Source organism: Dipodomys spectabilis, unplaced genomic scaffold (genome assembly GCF_019054845.1).
Source record: "Dipodomys spectabilis isolate Male_0828 unplaced genomic scaffold, ASM1905484v1 ptg000157l, whole genome shotgun sequence".
Lineage (NCBI taxonomy): Eukaryota > Metazoa > Chordata > Mammalia > Rodentia > Heteromyidae > Dipodomys > Dipodomys spectabilis.
The window spans coordinates 5205018-5218883 of NW_024870834.1; the positions used below are offsets into that span (position 1 = coordinate 5205018).

At 42.0% G+C, this 13866-nt stretch overlaps 1 protein-coding gene across 1 annotated transcript in view; it reads right to left on the reverse strand.

Annotated features, from left to right (window-relative positions):
• Positions 1 to 13866, reverse strand: part of Unc79 (unc-79 homolog, NALCN channel complex subunit) — a 240144-nt gene that overhangs the window by 20140 nt on the left and 206138 nt on the right. Inside the window, exon 44 of the mRNA XM_042692771.1 lies at positions 5600 to 5704. Within this exon, the coding sequence (XP_042548705.1) occupies positions 5600 to 5704 (105 nt within the window). The remainder of the gene's footprint in view (positions 1 to 5599; positions 5705 to 13866) is intronic.

Consider the following 13866-nt stretch of genomic DNA (forward strand, 5'->3'; position numbering starts at 1 on the left):
TAGCCTTGAGCTGAAGAGCTGAGGGACAGCGCCCAGGCCCCACAACTGGACCCCCCCCCCCCCGCCAAAAAAAAACATTCAGCTATTTATTTATGGTTTTTGGGAAGCAAGTTAGATAAAGTCTGCAGAGTTTGCCATGAAAGATGATCTGTTTACTTTCTCTCTTTTGGTCTCTTACCGGTGGTCCCACAAACTTTGGGTTGTGAAACTCTTTCTGTACAGAGTTTAGTCTCTGAAGAAGTTTCAACCGTAATAGTGCTTCTTTCTCATTTATTTAGAAGACATGGGGAAGCTAGGTGGGTCAAGACTAAAAATGAATCTAGGCAGGCTTTGTCCCTCAAAAACTATAAACTGGGGTTATACAGAACATATTCTGGAGGCTTGATTAGGAGCTCTGGGACAATGGAAGAGAAATCAGCAGTGCTGATTTCTGCTTAGACTCAAATCTAAGCAGTATTAATGGTCAGCAAGGTGAAGTTCTCAGCCAGAGGCCTTCTGAGTCCAACTATTGGTCTTCAATTGTAAGAGGTGTGGTTGCTCATGAAACATACATAGCTGTAAGTAAGGAAGTTGATAAGAGGTCAGCCAGCAGAGCTGCTCTCAGTTTTACATGACAAGAAGTGGACACAGTCTTTGATGTGGATATTTTGTCATTTCCATTAGCCTCAAATACTATTATAGGAAGCAGAAGATACTGTTTGATCATTTACTCTGAATTGGCAAAGAAAGGAATATCTGGGAACATCATGGGACTATCTAAAAAAAACTCCATTATTTTATCCAGGTATACTTATGTCTTTTTGTCTAATTTGGATTTATTTCTAATGAAATAAGAAAAGAAAAATACTCGGTTGGGAAAGTGGCTCAGTGATGTAGCGCTTGCCGTGCATGCATGAGGCCCTGGGTTCAATTCCTCAGCACCACATAAACAGAAAAAGCTGGAAGTGGCACTGTGGTTCAAGTGGTAGAGTGCTAGCCTCGAGCTGAAGAGCTCAGGAACAGCACTCAGGCCCAGAGTTCAAGCCCCATGACCAACCAAAAATAAAAATAAAAAAGCAAAGAAAAATACTAAATCAGGTTTAAAATGGTAAAGCCTTTGACTTTGGCTAAATCTTGTAGGTTAAAAGTGACACAAATAATATCTGACAGAAGAATAGAATGAGAAGAAGGAACATTCCCAACACAACCTTCTGGTACAAATGGCACAGTTCTCCTTCAAAACGTTATCTTCCAAAGCCATCCAAGTCTGCAAGCTCAGACAGACAACTTGTAACTATGTTCCAAAACTTCTATCTGGACACAGCATTAATATTAATTTCTTTATAACAGAAGTGAGACTGCACAGCCAAAAGAGGCCACAGGGAGCATGGACATAAGAACCATGGGAGGTAAAGGGCTTAGAAGAACTTTAGGGACAGTTGAACACGCTAGGCTCTTCCAGCTATGCTTGCACATCTGGTGGTCCTTGGGAGTAAGGTAGGATTTATGAGAAGCAACAGTTCAACTTCTGGTATCTGGCTTCAGGAAGTGCTTTTGCCACATGCCGTACCCAGTGGAGACCAAGACACTGTGTGTGTACATTGTCAGTATGCTCAGTAGCCACCGATGGTTGTCAAGATCTGAGCCTAGATTCAAATGTCTGATTGGTGATGACATTTATGATCAGAATGAAAAAAAATCACTTCCAAATTAATTTTACTCAAAAAGAAATACAGGTGTATGATTCTCTAAGAAAGTTCGTTATTCATTTTCATCCATGTACTTTAATAAGGTTTATTTTTACAGTGTAGCTACAACTAAAACCTTAGTAAGTCTTTGTGTCTTCATTTAACTAGAGGTGCCAATGATGAACTTGGAAGAAGCGCTTCTATAATTGTATAGAACTGCTCAAAGTACAAAGCTATAACTCAAATGGGCGGGGGCAATTACATTGCTATTGAAGTAAAAAGTCTGTACTTTCACAGAGAAATCTGCCACTGAAATATGCGCTTGTGTATGGGTACAAAAGAATACTGAAGTAATACGATATCCATTATGTGTCATTACTGAATTCTATCAAAATGATACCTAAAATAGTTTCTCTACTTTAGGTCCCACAGTGATCAGATCATTACTAACTCAACTAATACTCAAAATGCCACTCAACAGTGACTCTGTGAATTAAAAACAACAGCTGTATCTCTGTCATTTCTTTGTCTTCCAGCCCACAACTAACCTATTTTTAAAAGAAAGCATTTTGCCAACATGATTTCTCATAAGTTGAATATGCAGGTATATCCCACAGTGTGGGAAAGGTACATGCAAATAAGCAGTATATATACTCTTTTTTGGGGGGTGGGGGTCCGGTCCTGGGGCCTGAACTCTGAGCCTGGGCACTGTCCCTCAGCTCTTCAGCTCAAGGCTAGCACTCTACCACTTGAGCCACAGCGCCATTTCCGGCTTTTTTCTTTTTGCTTATGTGGTGCTGAGGAATCGAACCCAGGGCCTCATGCATGCAAGGCAAGCACTCTACCACTGAGCCACCTTTCCAGCCCAGTATATATACTCTTGAGACACAAGAGGAACCAAGGGAATTATTTTGATTTGAAGTTAGTCTTTGTGATTTTCAATGGGTTATTATTGATCTATTAGAATGCTTTCCTTTAATCTATCTCAAGAACAATTACAGTAGCAAATACATCAAGTATCTACAGCAAAACAGCGAAAGAGAATATTGCAAGCTATGGGGAAAATGTCAGTAAATTTGAATTGAAGTAACTTAACAATGCATCTGTCTAAAGTGCATAGGGAGAGGCATATCCTGACAGCTGACATTTTTTTTTTCCTTTTCTGTCTCTATATCTCTATTTCTTTGGGAAAAAAATCACATGAGTATTTAAAGCCACCTGATTTCGTTTGCAAGTAAAAACAAACAGCAGAAGTCATGGTTAGACAATCATGATGTATTTGGCTGGGGAATTTCCCATGATGCCAGGCCTCCAAGAAGAGTTTCTAGGAATTGAAAAATGACTGGTCTCTGCTACTGTCTTGAAATATTTAGAAATCATTTGTCCCTGCCCCACATTCTTGTGTAAATGTTTCATTGTGTTATAAGGGATCTTATAAACATAGTATTTGGTAAACAACAAAGGTATGTTATAGCTAGGATAAGAAGAACATGAAGGGCTCGTTTTAGTAAACTCATCCATCTATTTACACAGGAAGTGCCCTAGTAGTTCCTAATTGGGTTCAAAAAATGACTGGACCCTATCATTGGAGAAACTGTAGCACCGTGAGGGATTATCTATGGGAGTTCTTCTTCCCAATTATCTTCTTTTCTGTTTTTGCTTATTGTCTTCTAATCATGATCACAAATATCCATGAAGAAAGTTACTGTCAGGCTTTGACCACCATTCTGTTCTTACTGTGAGCTTGGTTACCCAAGTGCTGGGAGCTGGCCCTGTCCATCAGTAAGGTGAAAACTTCCTCACATGTCTAGCCTAGATTGCTAAGGAAGTTACTGAGATAGCAGGCCTTCTCCTCCTCTGTTCTCCAGAGAACGGGCCTCAGCAGTCAAAGGCAACAGAAAAGGGACTGGGAAACTCTGCAGAGAGATGAACTGCTCATAAAGAGAGAGACACTGCATAGAGGTCCTCTCTCCGTGGGTTGGGCAGGACCTTGGGAAGAAAAAGGGAATTGCTCATATAAGTGATGCCTCACATTCATTTCTCTCATTAGGAAAGGAAAGTATTTACCCTAAGAGCTTATGGACAAAGAGTGTGTTATTACTTCAAAATGAAATAATGCTTCGCATTTATTTTGTTAGAGAAAGTTGAAATTGTTTATAAAGTTGTTCTTCATGTGCTAGATCTCAGTGTCTCCAAAATACCTCTCTAACCTAAATCATTTTTGTTTTGTTTTGTTTTGGTTCTTTGTGCTAGGGCCTAAACTCAGGACCTCATGCTCTTACTCTGCTTTCTTGTTCACAGCTGGAGCTCTGCCATGTGAGCCATGCCTCTAGTCTGGCATTTTGCTGGCTAATTGGAAACAGAATTTCACAGACATTTCTGGCCAGGCTGGCTGGCCTTGAACTTTATCCTACAGGCTTCAGCCTCTTGAGTAGCTAGGGTTACAAGCATGAGTCACTGGCACTCAGCCAACCCGAGTCATATATATATATATATATATATATATATATATATAATCTCCACACATATATGTAACTATGTGTATATGTGTGTATACATACATATATGCATATATGCTGTTATTATTGTTCATAAAAGCTGAAAATATAATCACAGTACTCAGGAGCCAGAGGCAGAAAGATATTGAAAGGGAGGCTAGCCTGGGATACAAAATGAGACCCTACCTTCAACCAACCAACCAACCAACCAACCAAAAACGATGAAAATGGTACATTGGAAATGGCAGATGAAAATTCATAAAATCCACTTTTTTTTTCATAAAATCTACTTTTTGCTTTCTTTCTTCCTGAAGCGAATTTGATTGTTATTTAGTCACCTGATTTTGATGCAAAAATCATTGTTTTCGTGATTTTCCCTAAGTACAGGGTGATTTAAACTGTCCATGGTTCTTCTGTTATGCGGTCAGAAGTGCTTATTACAGCTGACTAATACACTTCACAGAAAACCAGCCTCCAGCCCTCACGGTGTGGAGTGCCAAACCCCAGGCAGACCGGCCACACCCGTGCGCTCTGCTCAAGGTGGAGGGCAATTTCGGGAGGAAAGCACGGGCGCAGCTCCCAGGTGTAGGCTGTTGGGCCTACCCCTCCCTACTCCTTGAAGCCAGTCCACTTCTGGGCTGAACAACAACGGCAGGTAAAGTCATTTGCCTGCACCCACCAATCCCCAGCTGGCACGCCATTTCCTTCAGGAAGTCTTTCCTAACTTCACCGTACTGGAGGTGGGAGCCTTCCGGCTCTCAACTGCCCCATGAGATTTTGTTTACCTCCCTTTCTCACGGTACTAGTCAGAGCCTGTCTCGAGGGATCCAACCCTGCGTGCCTGCCTTGCTGCTGAAGGCCTCCAGCTCCTCAGAAGCAACCTACCTCCAAGAGCATCAGCAGTGACAATCCTCTGGAGTCTGGCCTGGATGTGTGCAAGCCCCTGGTCTCCGTGGGTCCACGGAGGCTGGCTCACACCTACCTCCTGCCTGGCCTCAGCACACCTGACTGATACAGCACACCTGGCATAGCTCGGCACACTTGAAGGACACAGCCGTCCGCCATCGCTGCCACAGATGCGGTGACTCAACCCTCAGCCTGCTGCCCCTCTTTTGCCTCCCCTTGTCTCCGCTGTGCTGAGAGAGCCATCACTGCACTACAACTCCCGTGAGGACAGAAATGTTCGTTTCGCTCTTCTGTTCATACCTCACAGAACTATTCCACACAAGGAGAAACCTAACAACTGCTTTTTTCTTTTTTTTGGCTCTTTTAGCTGGTGGAAGTGCTGAGTACCTTGTATTAGTTCGTTGCTTGTGTAACACTCACTATTTCTCCTCACTAGACATTATTTCTCATCACTAGGCCCATATCTCCCTTATTTGTTTTCCAAATATCTGTGATCTCATGGAAAGTTGTATAAACAGCATAGCTTACCTGGACAAGCAGAAGGAGATTTGTATCTGGCAAAGGGGACTTGAGCTTTAGGGCCTGTAGAAGTTCTAGAACAACACTACGAGACAAGTAGAATTTATCCCGTTCCTACATAAAAACAAAATAGAAGAGGTAAGAATTCAAAAAATTCAGTTAGAGTAGATCATGTCAAAGGAGCTTCTAAAAATTCACAGGCCGAGAATTAAAAACAGTCTTTTTAAGTGCAGTAAATTGTCTTGAAAAAGTCAAATTAAAGCTTAAAAAAGAACGAGACATTTTATACGTTTAATGAGTCCAGGGAAGCAATGAAGACATATAATTTACCAGTACGAGACAACAGACTGTATCGTAACTATGAGAACTCTAGGAGCTGGCTCTTAGCCAGCAGGACACTATCAAACAAAACTAAAAGTACTTTTTTACAAAATGACTGAGAAAAATGTACAATGTTTCAAAAAGTCTCCTTACCTCTAAGTAGCTTATTTTGTCGATGAGCCACTCCAAGCATACAGAAAAAGAAAGCCCGGCCTCTCCCACCCACCTTCACTAAACAGCATTTTACCTTAATGGATTCATTCTATTTAAAATAATAAATAAACTATAGACCCAGCTGAAGATGCCATAACGTGTTCTTTCCTCCTTTCCCCCCTTCCTTGAAATAACCACAATTCTGCATCTATGGCTTATTATTTCATGTATGCTTTTACACCTTCCTATACATGTATGCCTTCATTATAGCACACTGTCCTATTTAGTTTTCTTCACCTTTCTACAATGTTTCTCAATTCAACATTTAATAATATTTCACAGTATCAGTCCTTCTGTTGATGGCATATTAGACTGATTTCAACATAATGGGCTTATTTTATTGTCCAAGTTTACCTGTGAGATTTCTTTCCTTCATAGCCCAGCCAAAAGTGTGTGAGTCTCCCCAGAGTCATGCACCTTCCAATATGGCAGCTCAGCCTCTCAGCACATCTTCCAGACTGATAAACATTCCCAGCTCAAATCCAACATTTAGTGCAAGGCTCACAACTCTACAGAACTGAGTGCACAGAACTGAGTGCTCCGAGAGCTCTGAGATTCTGTATTAATTCTTCTCTATCTGTTTAGCCTTTTGGTGCTTGTAAGAAGTTTATCAGAAAATACTGTTTACCTGTGTGTGTGTGTGTGTGTGTGTGTGTGTGTGTGTGGTCATGGGGCTTGAACTCTGGACCTGGGCGCTGTCCCTCAGCTCTTCAGCTCAAGGCAAGCACTCTACCACTTGAGCCACAGTGCCATTTCCGGTTTTCTGGTGGTTTATTGGAGATAAGAGTTTGATGGACTTTTCAGCCCAGGCTCGCTTGAACCATGATCCTCAGATCTCAGCCTCCTTAGTAGCTAGGATTACAGGCGTAAGCCACTGGCATCTGGCTACTGTTTACTTTTTATTTAGCTTTTTAAAGGTTAATGAGAGGGCTGGGAAGGTAGCTCAGTGGTAGAGTTCATGCCTTGCAAGCATGAGGCCCTCGGTTCAATTCCTCAGCACCACATAAACAGAAAAGGCCAGAAGTGGCGTTGAGGCTCCAGTGGTAGAGCACTAGCCTTGAGCTAAAGAGCTGGGGGACAACGCCCAGACCCAGAGTTCAGGCCCCATGACCAGCAAAAAAAACAAAGGTTAATGAGAAAGATAGATTCAAATTATTTCTCCTACTGATGTCAGAAGAGAAAATCCAGAATTTTTATTGGTATTATTATAAATTCACAAATTGCTTTGAGGAGATAAGCTGTCTTTGTTATTTATACCATGTCCTCAGCCTTGAAAATAAGGTTTGTCTCCATTATTTAGTGTGCTTGAGTGTTACTCAATAAAAATTTCCAGTTATCTCTGTAACATTCCTGCAAATTTTTGTTAGGTTTATTTTTTGTTGCCGCAATAAGTAATATTTTAGAAGTACATTTTACAATAATTTGTAGCTGAATTTAAAACAAATAATTTGATTATACTTATCTAGCATCTTCGTTGAAGTCGCTTTTAAATTCTAAAAATGTATCTATAGATTCCTTCTGGTTTATTTCTAACCACATCTGAGAAAAATGACACGTGTATTTTTCCTTTGTAATCCTCATACCTTAGTGTCCTGTCTTGCTGAACTCAGTAGAGCCTCTAGCACCAGGAAGAACAGAAGCAGTGACCTTGGGGAACCTGTATTACTTATGATTTGACATTCACCATTAAATACAATGCTTGCTAGAGGTTTCTAGTAGAGTTTTTGCCAAAGACGTTGTCAAGTTTGATGAGTTCATGTCAACTGAACAAAGAATGCTTTTTTTTCGTTTCTGCTAAAATGTTAAAAACATTAATAGATTTTCTAATATTTACATTTTGAGAAAATTGGGTCATGAGGTTCTATTTTCAATGCATTGATTTGCTTTTAACTATTTCTTATAGTTTTCATTATCATATGAGAAAGAAATGCTATGGAGTGAAACTTTCTATAAATAATAATTGTGGGAGGGGGGGACCAAGATGGTGACGGGACAGTAGGGAAACGCCACAGCTCTCTCCAACCAAAAAGAGAGATCAAGTTCCAATGCTTAATTTCCCCAAGAGACCGACAACAAAAATAAACATCAACAAAAAGACCCAGAGAAAAACAAGAGGTGTAAAAAAAAAAAAGAAAGAAAAGGAAGAATTTCAGAACAAAGAAGCATGAAGACTCCTCCCCCAACCTTTACTGGCTGCATGGCAACGCACCAAGCCACGGCCAGCCGGGCCTGTCAGGGGCTGCCAGAGTCCCCAGAGACACAAGGGGTCGTCTGCAGATCACCTGTGCAGAAGATGCCTGAGGGACCTCAGTGTCGGACCTGCTGATTGCCATGAACAGAGAAACCTCCAAGCTGGGAGCCTGCACAAAGATCCAACCCCACCCCTCTCTGAGCAGAGGGGCTCCATCCTGCCAAAGCCACTCAGCCCCCCGGTGGGAACCCCAGAACTACACGGGTGGCCCACAGAACGCCAGAGCAGAAGACCTGCAAGGTACTGGTGCTGAGTCAGAGAGCACAAACAGAGACAAACCCAGCGCTCAGAACCTGAACGGAGACCCTTTCCCCACCCCTCAGCCGGAGGCTGGAGGCCGGAGGCCGGAGGCCCATCCCTGGCGCTGACCCAAACAGCATCAACAGAGACAGAGGAGAAAGACGCAGAGCCACCACGGCCCGGCCCAGACGGGCCCAGCAGCACAACTGAACTCTGACTGCAGCGGCAACCAGCAACCTACATAGCACAGAAACTACTAGCTCCAGGGTGAGAACCGCGCAGGGGACAGTCTATCCGTCAAGGGAGACCAGAGATGGTGGGAACCCCCAGACCTTGACTGAAACCCCTACCCCAACACCTGGACTACAGGACCCACTAAAACTGGGAAATGTTCTAGAGCTCCACTAGCCTGTGGAGCACACCCAGCCGGCCAGGCTAGATCAAGGGCACCCCTGGAAGGGAGCTGAAACACCCAAGCCAGGAACAGTGCCCCTGGGTCACAACAGCCAACAGTGGAAGAAACTTGAACTGTGTACTCCAGGCTGTGTAACCCAGGTGGGATACACGGCAGCACAGGTCCAACCGGCGTGCCCCAGGCCAGGGACCAGGAGCCAGGACCAGGCCTGGGGATCTGGTGCCTGAACAACACAACCAACTCCTTGCAACTGAAGTCAGAAGCTGAGTATACGCATCAGCAGAGGGGAGAAAACAGGGAACTGCACCCCCTGGGAATCACCCTGTGACAGCAAAAGACCTGGGTGTCCAGGGCAAGAGAACCAGAAGCCCAAACCCCACCAGAACCTGACCCATATATCCCAGGCCAGGAATTGAACAACTCAGGCTATAGCACCTGATAATAGGCAGGTAGGCAGGAGCTCAGGCTGGTAAGGTGGCTCAGCAGTAGAGTGCTTGCCTTGTGTACATGAGGCCCTGGATCTGATTCCTCAGCACCACATAATCAGAAAGGTCCAGAAATGGCACTGTGGCTCAAATGGTAGGGGGCCAGCCTTGAGCTGAAGAGCTGAGGGACAGCAACCAGGCCCAGAGTTTAGGCCCACAACTGGCCAAAAAAAAAAAAAAAAAAAATCAGGAGCCCATAGCAGACTCCAGCAACTAGGAGAGCATATCCAGCACACCAGATCTCGCCAAGAGCACCTGTAGGAGTAAACAGGAGCAGTCTAGGCCACTCAGTCCTTCTAAAGGCAGGAACTGCCAGTGATCTACAGCAGAGAACTGAGAGCCCTACGTGGGTCAGACCAGCAGCTGGAGGTTGGCCCCCAACAGAACTCCGGCAGCCCAGAAACAACAACCAAGCAAAGACAGACACCTATTGACCAAAACAAGATTTCCCTGAATCCCCATGCGAAAATCACAGAGAAAAATTACAAGGTTTATCAACACCCAGGATAGCAAGCTACCCCCAAAAGCCAGCAGCCACCCAGGGGAGAGCCCCAGTGGGAGCAAAGCAGGAATGGAAGACAAAAGCTACATCCAAGAGATGCTGAAGGCAATGACTCAAGAATTAAAGGGAGAAATAGACCAGAAATTTAAAAAACACAGGGACGAACTATCGAAAGAGATGCAGGGTCTCAAACAGGAGGTGCACGCAAAAATAGAGGCAATACACACCTCACTAAGAGGTGAGATTAGTACAAAAATAGAGGCAGTACACACATCACTAAGAGGTGAGATTAGTACTTTGAGAACCAACATCGAATCCATAAATGAGTCCATTTCCTCCATGCGAACCACAATGGAAGCCACAGTTAATAGAGCAAAATGGAATGTAGAATGTCAGATACAGAAGACAGAATACACCAACTGGACCAAAAAGTCATATATATGGAAAAATCACTTAAATTATGCCAAAGGGAAATCCAAGAGCAAGTGGATAGTGCCAAGAAATTTAACCTTCGTATAATTAGAGTGGACGAAGGTGAGGAATATCAAAGCAAGGGAATGCAACACCAATTCAACAAGATTACCAATGAAAATTTGCCCCATCTTAAAAAAGAACATCTTACCTACACAACAGAAGCATATAGAACACCTAACAAGCAAGATCCCAGGAGAAACACTTCTAGACACATTATAGTAAAAATGATAGATCTGAATAATAAGGAAACAATCTTGCATACAGCAAAAACGAAGAAGGAGCTATACTACAACGGGAAAAAGATCAGAATCACTGCAGATCTCTCCACACAGACACTGAATGCAAGAAAGGCCTGGGAAAGTACCATCCGAGCCCTGAGAACCAATAACTGCCAGCCCAGACTGATATACCTGGCAAAGCTAGCATTCACATTCGATGGAGAATTAAAATTTTTTAATAATAAAGAAAAACTAAATGAATTAATAGACAATAAACCAGCATTACAAAGAATACTAAGAGGGGGAACACCACCTGAAGAAAGCAACCAGGAATGGGGACCCACACCAGACAGGTATTAATAGAAGTCTAACTTAGTAAGCACAGGAGGAAAGGAAAGAAGAAAAACTTAGGAAAACAGAGAATGACAGGGACTACAATGCATCTCTCTATAATATCCTTAAATATTAACAGACTTAATTCACCAATTAAAAGAAAAAGAACTGCAGATTGGATCAGAAAACATGACCCATCCATCTGTTGCCTTCAGGAGACCCACCTTTCAGCCAAACATACAAACAAACTCAGAGTGAAGGGTTGGAAAAGGATGTACCAATCAAATGCCCCCAGTAAGAAAGCAGGAGTAGCTATCCTGATATCTACAAAATAAACTTTTCATTAAAATCAATACAAAAAGAGAAGGAAGGACACTACGTATTAATACAGGGAACAATCCAAGAGAAGGATATTACCATTATCAACTTATACTCCCCAAACATTGGAGCACCCAAATATGTTAAAAAATACTCTCAAACTTACAGAATAAAATAGATCCCAATACGATAATACTAGGAGAATTAAAACCCCACTCTCACCAAAGGACAGCTCTACCAACCATAGGATTGGCAAAGAAGCTACTGAATTAAGTGAGGCCATACTTCAAGCAGAACTAACACATCTACTGAGTATTTCACCCTAAAACAACACAGTACACATTCTTCTCAGCAGCTCATTGAACTTTCTCCAAAACAGACCATATCATAGTTCATACAAGGAACTTAAGCAAATACAAGGGGATTGACATAATGCCCTGTATCCTATCCGACCACAGTGGAATCAAGCTACTTCTCAGTAACAAAGCATACTGCAGAAATTACTCAAATACATGAAAATTGAACAGCACACTTTTAAGCAACACCTGGGTAACAGAAGAAATTAGAGAAGAAATTTAAAAGTTCCTACAATTCAATGAAAATGAAGCCACATCACAAAGAAACTTGTGAGACACAGCAAAAGCAGTCCTGAGGGGCAAATTTATCGCCCTCAGTGCCCACATCAAGAAAATAGAGACAGACCAAGTAAATAATCTGATGTTGCAATTCAAACAGCTAGAAAAACATGAAAAAATGGAACCTAAAGTTACTAGACGGAGTCAGATAGTCAAATTGAGAGCGGAAATTAATGAGATAGCGAATAGGAAAATTATAAATAAAATTAATAAAACAAAAAGCTGGTTCTTTGAAAAAATAAATAAAATTGATAGACCTTTGGCAAGATGAATTAAGAAGAGAGGAAACCCAAATTAACAAGATCAGGGATGCCACGGGAAAAATCACAACAAATATCCAAGATAGCCAACCAATTATAAAGAACTATTTTCAAAAGTTATACTCTCTAAAGAAAGAAAACCTAGCAGAAATGGATGCATTTTTAGAGAAATACAAGTTTCCCAAACTGAGCAAAGAAGAAGTAAATCAATTAAATAAGCCAATATCTTACAACAAGATACAGGAAGCAATCAGAAGTCTTCCAACAAGGAAAAGTCCAGGACCAGATGGATTCACAACAGAATTCTATCACACCTTTAAAGAAGAACTAATATCCATACTCCTCAAGCTCTTCAGAGAAGCAGAGAAGGAGAGAGCTATCCCAAACTCATTCTACGATGCCAATATCACACTCATCCCCAAACCAAGCAAAGACCCAATAAAAAAAGAGTACAGACCAATCTCCTTGATGAACACAGATGCAAAGATCCTTAACAAAATTCTAGCTAACAGAATACAGAAACACATTAAAAAAATCATACACTACGACCAGGTAGGCTTCATCCCAGAGATGCAGGGATGGTTTAACATATGTAAGTCAATAAATGTAATCCAACACATCAACAGAGCCAAGGTCAAGAATCACATGATTATCTCCACAGATGCAGAAAAGGCTTTTGATAAAATACAACATTCATTCATGTTAAAAGCTCTGGAGAAAACAGGAATAGAAAGAACATTCCTTAAAACAATAAAAGCCATAGACGACAGACCAATAGCCAATATTATACTTAATGGGGAAAAACCACAACCAATTCTCCTAAAATCAGGAACAAGGCAAGGATGCCCACTGTCTCCACTCCTCTTCAATATAGTCCTGAGTGCTTAACCAGGGAAATAAGGCAAGAAAAAGATATTAAAGGGATTTGCATAGGGAAAGAAGAAGTTAAACCATCCCTTTTTGCAGATGACATGATACTATACCTTCATGATCCCCAAACCTCCATCCCCAACTCATAGAAATTATAAATCACTTCGGCAAAGTAGCAGGATACAAAATCAACCCACAAAAATCAGTCGCCTTCCTGTACACTGACAATGTACAAGCAGAGAGGGAAATAAAGGAAGCAACCCCATTCACAATAACCCCCCCCCAAAATAAAATATTTAGGAATTAACCTAACCAAAATGTAAAAGAACTATTTAATGAAAACTATAAAAACTTAAAGAAGGAAATTACAGAAGACACCAGGAAATGCAAAGACCTTCCATGCTCTCGGATAGGCAGACTTAATATAGTGAAAATGGCAATACTGCCAAAATTAATATACAAATTCAATGCAATTCCTATTAAAATCCCAATGACGTACATTTATTTTCCTTTTTTGGGGGGAGGGGTCTGGTCATGGGGCCTGAACTCTGGGCCTGGGCGCTGTCCCTCAGCTCTTCAGCTCAAGGCTAGCGCTCTACCACTTGAGCCACAGCGCCACTTCCAGCTTTTTTCTTTTTGCTTATGTGGTGCTGAGGAACCCAGTGCCTCATGCATGCAAGGCAAGCGCTCTATCACTGAGCCACATTCCCAGCCCCACCAATGACGTACATTTCTGAAATA